Source organism: Pseudomyrmex gracilis, unplaced genomic scaffold (genome assembly GCF_002006095.1).
Source record: "Pseudomyrmex gracilis isolate BER0280 unplaced genomic scaffold, ASM200609v1 scaffold_1197, whole genome shotgun sequence".
Taxonomy (NCBI): Eukaryota; Metazoa; Arthropoda; class Insecta; order Hymenoptera; family Formicidae; genus Pseudomyrmex; species Pseudomyrmex gracilis.
The window spans coordinates 17,250-26,331 of NW_018021781.1; the positions used below are offsets into that span (position 1 = coordinate 17,250).

The window sequence follows — 9,082 nt, forward strand, 5'->3', positions numbered from 1 at the left end:
GGCTATGCAGGCGAAGCGGTGCACGCAGGCACCAAATGCAGGCAGGGCGCAAGAATAAATTAAAGCGTACGCAAGCTCACAGCGAGCACAAAGCAACGCGGACTTACTTGATTTACTGGTGTTCACAATGTCGTCAAATTTTCTTGTCTCGCCGCTTTTCATGCTTTAGGCCCGCCGTCGCTCCGGATCCGAGCGGTCCGTTAATTTGCATGCATTCACCCCGGTTCGCAAGCGAGGTGATGAGCGAGGTGGGTGCGGCGTCGGAAGACTCGTTATGGCAAAAATCTTAAGAACAGCGCGATGGAGCCGAATGGACGTGCGGAACACTAGGCGGTTCGATCTGCCGATTCGAACGCGAAGTACCCGGGCAGGATATGCACCGACACGCGACACGTATTCACCTTACGTTCGCGGTCCGACGGCGATATTTGCCAAGCCAATTCACTACAACGGAACGCAATCCACCCGCACTTGAACACTCGCGAATTTTTACTTCCGATCGGCGACACTTCCGACTCGCAAACACTCTCTATGGCCGATCGCGCGAAAACATCCACGCACGTTTTTGGCACTGGGTTCGGTTTCGCACGGACTCTACTACAAGGAATTCAGTCCGATTACGCGACTAATTACGGCTGAAAGATAATTCACGCGGCACGAAACGCGATAATCACTCGAATAAGGCACCGGGCGCGTTTCTCTTGCTTCTCCACGGCAGTTGATCGCCGAAACAATACGGTATCTACGCGGTACGCGAACAGCACGCAGAAATGAACACGGCACACAAAAAAAGTCTTTACAACAATCGTACATGCACGACAAAAAAAGATAACAAGAAAATCGCTATTTGGCGCGACACTGCCGCTCTAGGGCTTAACTATTTTCACAATAAATTATTTTCCATGCACTTAACCTACAAGACACTGACACGAAGCCCGATTCTGGCCGCTGCCGAAAAATTTAAACACGAGCAAAGGACGCGTCCTTGCCGTCGAAAATACAACGCGAAATACACCGACCAGCCTCGACACGAGGCTTGTGCAACGCGGATTTGTGGCTAACAAAATGGAAACGGGCATCTCACCGTCGTCCGTTGCTCCCTGGCATGAATTCGTCCTTTCCGCCTTTGACGGCACTCCCTGGGCTCGTTCGCTTAGACGGGATCACTCCCACGACTCGAACAAGACACTCCGAGCACCAGAATCGCGGCACGGAAGAATACTCTGTTTGGCACGGGAAACAAGCTAACGCACGGGAGCCCGAAAAATGCGTGTGCGTGCGGCACAGCTGATCGCGACCAAGAGCACGAAGATTTTGTTCGATAAGCGGTCGATACCCCGGATAGCGCCGAAGTCGCGTGAGGTAGGTCGCGCGGGCCAATCAGGCCGCAGGATTACGCCGCGGCTCACAAGCTCGCTCTAGGCGGCAGGACCAACGGGCCGCGAAATTTGAACGTTCGCAGGATCTATTAGTTCGCTATTATACAGCAGCGCAAACAAAAGAAAAGTGCAGCAGGACGGGACGGCGTCTCGTGCATGCAACAACGCAATAAGCAGCCCTCGAAGACAAGTAATGCAGTCGCAGGATCGCGGCTGCGCTGGTTCCGTTGGTGGATAGCGATTTGGCGGTTCGTTCCGCCGTTCCTCTCCGTCCACTCTCTCCGTTCATTGACCGACGCCGCGCTGACCATCCGCGTGGTTCTCCCTACAAGGCCCTCTGCATGCTATGCTAGGCACTCACTTTCGGCGACTTCGATGTTACCGTTCCTCTCTCTCCCTTTCTCTCTCTTTCTCTTACTCGTCATCCGGTGGTGTCGTTGGAAGTCCCTCGATGATACTCGGAACGGTGAAACGCCAAAGTTACATATAAAGTGTGACGTGGTAATCACATCGCTCCTCCTTCGCCACAAAAGCTCGAATGATCGCGGGAGTCCGGGAGTGCGAGCCGTCTAAGAAGCGCAAAGATCCTCCAGGGCTTGCTTGCGTGCGCTAGATTTAGTCGCTTATTTTGTTTTTTTTTTTTTTTGAATGCTCTTAGCGCCTTACCACACCGAGAACATACTACTGGAGGATTTATCCGGAGCCGTCGATTGTTGGATGAAGGCGAGAGAAAGCGGGAGAGAGGGGCGTGCGTGTAGTCGCAGTTAGGCACTCGCACGACGGCCAGAGGGGTGAGTCTCAAAGAACAAGCGACGCAGGAGAGGACTGCAACGAATACAGCGAACCTCGACGCTGTTTAGTCGAGGAAGAAATACGAACAACGATGGAGACAGCTTTGACGTTTCTTTCGTCGCCGGAAAGGCCTGCTGCAAACCTTCGCTGCTAACTTGCAACTGCTATTTTGCTGCGCTACCGCATGCTGCATCTTTGTTATATCTGCGAAATCCAACGCTTGGAAATATCTGCTGCTTGCATTTTCGCTAGCGAGGGCCCAGTAATCTATTTGAATTTCGCGGCCGCGGGTTCTGCCGCCGAGCGCAAGCATCGCGTTGCGTGTAGCGCCCCCCGCGACTTGATTGGCCGCAATCGATCGCGATCCTCGTCTTCTTGGTCGCAACCACCGTGGACGACAGACGCACTGACGGCACTCCTGACGATCCAGCGTTCAACGACAAACTTAGCGAATTTTTTGGATGGAGAGCGACGACGACGTACGGTGAGGTGCCCTCGTTTAATTGTGAGCCACGAATCCACGTTACTCGAGTCTCGTGTCGATGCTAGTTGCTGAATCTCGTGTGTTGATACCGGCAAGGACATAACCTTTGCCATAATTTCGAATTTTCGGCAGCGGCTAGAATCGGACTCCACGGGGCTTCGTGGTATTAGATCGTAGGTCTAAGTGCGTCTCGCGTAATTACTTTATTTATTGAGTATTACAAGCCCTGGTAACGCGCCAAGCAGCATCCTGGTCATTTTGTTGTGTTTCACATGTAAAAGTGTTTGTCTATCGTATCGTTTCGCGACCGCCATATTCTCATATCGGGTATCGTACCGAATATCGTACCGCATACCGTACCGATTATCGTACCGAATATCGTACCGAACATCGTACTGATTATTGTACCGATTATCGTACCGAGTATCGTACCGTTACCTGGCAATCTAGCGGATCTATCGTTTGTTTATTTAAGTAAGTCGCTAATTGCGACATTCCACGCTACTTTACCGTACCGCTATCACATTGTATGAAGCATGTTGGTGTGGATTTTCCGAGTAATCTGCCTCGAGTGAAGGCGGTGCGATTCGGAAGAGTAACAAGAAAGAATATTCGCGCCCGTCTTGTGTGCGTGTGAGTTATCTTCGAGCAAACTTCTTGCGACGGGCATCGTTCAGCTAGTCGCGAGCGTACCTTGAATACGCCGTTGCGTTTGCTAGCGTATGCTCGGCCCTTGGAATTCGCCAGGGATTTATTGTACCGTCTCGATCCCGGCCGCCATAAACGGCGAGCCGATTATCATACCGAAAAGTAGAAAAATACCGCTGTCGTACTGAAGGAAAATATCGTACTGAATCTGAGAATCTATCGGATCGGAGAGTGCTTAGCTCTCGTTCCGTGTGGCGAATTCCACGGCGGACCCGCCGTTTTAAACAGGCGAATTTTGCAGTTATTTTTGGTGCTAAATTGAACTAGCTCTTCCGATTTCGCAAGCGCTTCACTTCGGTGTGCTAATTGGCACAGGCTTGCTGCATTATAACTGTCTGCTGAATTACATCGAGACCAGTGACGGAAATTCGGCGAGAGCTTCGCGCCGTGCATGCACGCGGCGTAAGCCCGACCAGCCCCTGCGAAATCAAGTAAGTCCGACGGCGTAGATATTACGCCTTGCGACCCACCTTTGCACGCCTAGTTGTAAGCGCACGATTTTGATAGAGTAACCGTTCTGGCTGATTTCATCCTCCTGAATGCTTGCATAACACGCTTGGTACTTGGTCTATTCTGCCACCCGAGAGTATTTAGTTGAAGTTAAGCTAGAGGGACGACGCTAGAGTTTCTGGCCTTACGAATTCTATATCGAATCGGTTCCGCGATTAATTGCATTTCTGCGAAGCAAATACCGTTATTATTTGTAGTATTAACTTCTTTTTATTATTTTTTCCTTTCTTTCTTTATTTGTTATTTACTTGCGTGTGAACGCCGCATGGCTATGTAAAAATTGCTAACTCTATTTTTGTATTCTTTTTTTTCTTTTGTAAACGTGTCTCTTACTCCGCGGTATTATAATAAATTGTTAATTAATGTTCTGATCCAAAGTGTGGTTAATTCCGGATGTAATTCGAGATTCGTTCGGGACAGCCTTGGTTATCTATCTACAAACTCAACCTCTCTCCGTTTAAATAGAGCTAGTCGGCCCGTTGTGTCGAGCGACGCCGATTTTGACGCGGTCACGCGTCTGGCGCCCAGAATTTTTACAAAGGATCCGTCGGCTCGGCACAGTGGTATGCTCGTTTTACAACTCTTTTCTTTCCTACCGATACAGACGTTTCCGATCTCGCGGACTTCCGTCCGTGACCCGATTTCATACTTCCGTTTCGGGCGGTGCGACGCGAGAAACTTGTAAGAACTCAGAAAAACGTCACAAAAGAAAATTATAAAAAAAGAAAAGCCTATTCTATTATTGCATGCAAGCACTGGAGGATCTTGGCGCTCTTTTTCCAGCTCGCTTTCCTGGGCTTTCGCGAAAATCTCTAACTTTTGTGACGGGGAAAGAGCGGCGCGAATACCACATCACAATATACAGGGTGTCCCAGAATTGCCGTACAATCTCTCGTAGGCAGGTAGAAGGAATAAAACTGAGTCGAAAAGTCTTGAACCATTTTTTTCTATTATTTATAATAAAGGAGTAATTATTGAGTAAATCAGGCCAATCAGCGCCGATCTTTAGCCAGGCGCACGTCAGTGAGCCACGCGCCTGATGTGTGTGAGCACTCCGCGTAGTAAAAATCCCAGGGGTCGTCTAACACCTTGTTCACACTGCTCGAGTACCGCCCCTATCGACACGTCCGATGCGTCTGTACTTAACATCAACGGTACTCCTTCCATTGGGTGCACCAACAATGTTGCGTTAGCCAATTATTCCTTGCAGTCATTGAACGCTTGTTCTGTGAGGCTGTTCCATTCAACTGGACGCTTATCTTTCTTCTTAGCACCTGCAGTAATTGCGTGCAGTGGGGCCTGCACTTCCGCGGCTTTCGGCACGAAACGTCTGTAGAAGTTCACCATCCTTAGAAATCTTCGCAGTTGTTCCATAGTTTCCGGCTTCTTATACTCTAATATTGTCTGGACTCTGCCTTTGATAGGTTTTGTCCCTTCCTTGGACACTGAGTATCCTAGATAATGCACCTCCGATGCTCCAAAGTTACACTTATCCACGTTGATGGTAATACCGTATTCCTTCAATCTACTGAATACTTCTCGCAGATGTTTTTCATGTTCCTCTTCTGACCTCGACGCCACCAGTATATCATCGATGTAGCAGTAGCAATTATCGAGACCTCTCAAAACTGCATCCATAAACCGCTGAAATGTTTGTGCAGCATTCTTAAGAGGATGCTGAACCGCTGGCAAAAGTTCGCTCAGCTGCTACTCAACCGCTATGCTATCGGGTAGGTGGCGCCATCTCTCGGGACCGAATCAAACCAAAACAAGGATAGATGACATGAGAGAGCCAAGGATAGACATATGTTTCTCTCTGACGCTTCTGCTAAAATTGTACTAATCGTATTTCCAAGTTTTCTTGTCTCACAAGGCTTCAAAATCTTTTTTGAAGCACTCAAAATATTTGTCTATGTTTCTAGTTTGGGATAAAGGTATTTTTATTTGGATTTATATGGCCAATTTTGCATATAAAGTAAAAGTGTAGTTTCTGTAATAACAGTTTAAAAACTTTTTTTTGTTTTTCTTAAATTTTTAGGCTTTATCCCATTCTTTACTATATTTTCTTTATTTCTAGAGAAGCATTTTTTATTCTGATTCATAGTTTTCACAAAAAGTTGGAAATACGAAATGATGGTAAAACAGGACGGTTCAGCATCCTCTTAAGTCCGAACGGCATCACTTTGAACTCGTACAATCCGAAGGGAGTAATTATCGCCGTCTTCTCTACATCTTGCTCTGCCATCGGAATTTGATGATATGCTCTCCTTAGGTCTATAGTGCTGAATATCTTGCATCCATGCAATCTGTGAGCAAAATCTTGTATATGAGGTATAGGGTACTTATCTGGTATGGTGGCTTGGTTCAACTTCCTAAAGTCTCCGCAGATTCGCCAACCTCCAGCTTTCTTAGGTTGTAGATGCATGGGACTAGCTCATTGGCCGCTCCCTGGTTTGCATACTCCATCTGCCACCCATTGTTGAATTTCTGATTTCGCGAAGCGTTGCCTTTCCGGTGTCAACCTTCGCACTTTATCCGCAAATGGAGGTCTTTTGGTGACTATATGGTGTCTGACTTCGTGTTTGACCGATTTCTTCCCTCCAGGACGAGTTATCTCAATGAAATCCTTGAGAAGATAGTGCGTTGACGTATCTCGTTTAAGTGTGGATACTGAATGCACAGTCGCGTCGGTCAACCGAGCTTGAGCCTTCAACCCGGTAATTCCATCGATCAGCCTTTTACTCCTCATATCTACCAACAGATTATAACGACTCAAGAAATCTGCGCCTAAAATGGGTTGCGATACGTCTGCCACTATGAATGGCCAGACATAGGATCGTCTCAGTCCCAAGTTGAGATCCATCCTCCTTTCGCCATATGTTCTAATAGGAGTTCCGTTTGCTGCGTATAATTTGAGACTTGCGGGCCTAACCTGCCGTCCGGTCCAACCTCTCGGCAACACTGACAGCTCTAACCCTGTATCTACTAAGAACTTGGCTCCTGTTCTTCTATCCATGATGATGAGGCGCTGATTTCCATCTCCGTACGCGGTCGCCTCTATGCGCGTCGGCTGATTTAGTTTTCCTGCGTCTTCTTATCCCAGGCACACGGTTGACGGCACTTGAACGATTTGTTTCCAAATTTATTGTGATAGTAGCAGTAGTTGTTGTTATCTGTTCGATTGCTGACTACACTCTCTCGCTCTCTAGACTTAGATTTGTGTTGAAAATGTCTGCTTCTACTTCTCTGTCTCGTCCTGTCTCTACTAACCTCAACTGACAGCTTGTGCACCATCTTGGTCAGTTCTTGTAATTGTGTTTCTACTGACCTGTCTACACTGTTAATCTTCGGTGTCTCCTTATGCATTTCTGCTATTTGTGGCTTCATGATATCGATTATTCTGTCAGCTTGAATCGCCAATTGATTTAAGTCGTTTACTTGGCTTATCGATAGGATTCCTCTCGCGCTCTCCGGCAGTTGTTCCAAAAACAGGCTGCGCACCACGTTGTCTGTACATTGTCCTCCAGCTAAGTTGCGTAGATGCTGAAGAAGATGTGAAGGTTTTTTATCGTTCATCTCTTGACCTCTGAGTAATTTTCTTAATTTAGATTCTTGTGACTCATCGAACGATTCTATAATTCTCTTTTTAAGAGCTTCATATTTGCCTTGCGCTGGCGGATTGCTCATGATATCTGTAATGAATAGAATTATTGACGGATCCAGGTTAGTCAGTACGTACCGGTATTTGGTGTCATCTCCGGTGATTTTATTTAATGCGAATGCGGCCTCCGCAATCTGGAACCAGTGTGCGGGCATTTCCCGCCAAAATGGCTGAGGTAACTTAACCAACTTGGTGGCATTGATCTCCGGCGAACTCACGTTCCTTGTTCCACCAGCTCCTTCGCTGTTTATTCCTTCAACTCCTTCATCGCTCATGCTTTGTTGTAACGGCGCCAAATAACCCTGAGGCGGGCTACGTGGTAACGACATGTCTCTTTTTTTTTTTTTTTGTTCTTTCACAGGGGTCACCAATTATGTAGCGTTTTTTTTTAGTCAGCTTTAGAACTTTACAAGAGTGTCTTATTTATTGCTTTCTTTAGCTTTATTATTCACAAAGCAGGCAGGATTATATTCTTACACCGTTGTTTAGTCGACTTAATATTTATTATCACAATATATTATATAAACTTACAAAAACTAATAAATAAAATGAGCGTAATGATAACTACTACATTTTACAGAATCGTGAGAGAGAATGTAACGGTTTCTTCTCTTCTCGAACCTTCTATCCTTCAAAAAAGGTGGATTCTCAAAGTTGCTCTTCCGCGACGGTAGCTCCGCAGTGGTTTCTCCCTAGGCGCCTGCAATTCGCCGAACTAGACAAGCTGATCGCTACACGTGTAGTTGCTAAATATTTCTGCAATGTTACTGCAAGCTTACGCCAACGTTGAAATGTCCGCCTTCAAAAATATTACAATTTAAGATTACAGCAATGTTACAGTACAATGTATTTGTAATATTGAAACGCAATGTATTTGTAATATTGAAGTGCATTGCACAAATATGCAAAATGCTTCAAATTTAATAGGTAATCTGTGACAATATATAAAGACATCTAAGAGGGATGAGAACAAATTCTTTGCAAAATTGTGTAAGTTCATAATCTTTTTGCATTCGAAACTCACAATCAGATATCCAAATGTAAAAAGAGTGTTAATTTACGCAAGTGTAAAAGTTTGTTTTTTCATGTCTTGGATGTCTTTATATATTATCGAAGTTTCTTTAGTAACAATTAAAACTGAGATTCATCTCGGACTCTGAAGTCTTTAAACTAATAAATGAATATAATTGGTCGTTTAAGAGCCGTTCGCTGGATGTTATGCGGGAAATATGTCTATATATATATGTGCGTTTGTACACACATATATTTATTTATTAAAATTTGAAGTATTTTGCATAGTACAACCTTATAAAAATTATTAAACACTTTTCTTTTGTTTAATTAATATTGTTGTTTTATTTTATTATTGTTACGTCCTGGCCCCTGGAAACGGTCGGGCATGAGCGGAGCGTAACACTAGTCGAATTTTTCTTTATCTCTCGACACACACACTTGGAGAAACGGTCGTGTGTGCGTGCGAGAGTCGAGCGATCTTTCGGGTCCGGCGGACGGGTCAACGGTCGTGTGCCGCTCTTACTCCGTCGCTCT

General features: G+C 45.9%; 2 protein-coding genes across 2 annotated transcripts; both read right to left on the reverse strand.

Moving 5' to 3' along the window:
- Positions 1–6,307: 6,307 nt before the first annotated feature.
- Positions 6,308–6,889, reverse strand: LOC109861952. Its single transcript, XM_020441809.1, has one exon. The coding sequence runs from the start codon at positions 6,887–6,889 to the stop codon at positions 6,308–6,310; it is 582 nt and encodes a 193-aa protein (XP_020297398.1).
- Positions 6,890–6,948: 59 nt separating this feature from the next.
- Positions 6,949–7,863, reverse strand: LOC109861954. The gene has a single exon (XM_020441810.1). The coding sequence runs from the start codon at positions 7,861–7,863 to the stop codon at positions 6,949–6,951; it is 915 nt and encodes a 304-aa protein (XP_020297399.1).
- Between the last annotated feature and the right edge of the window lie 1,219 nt (positions 7,864–9,082).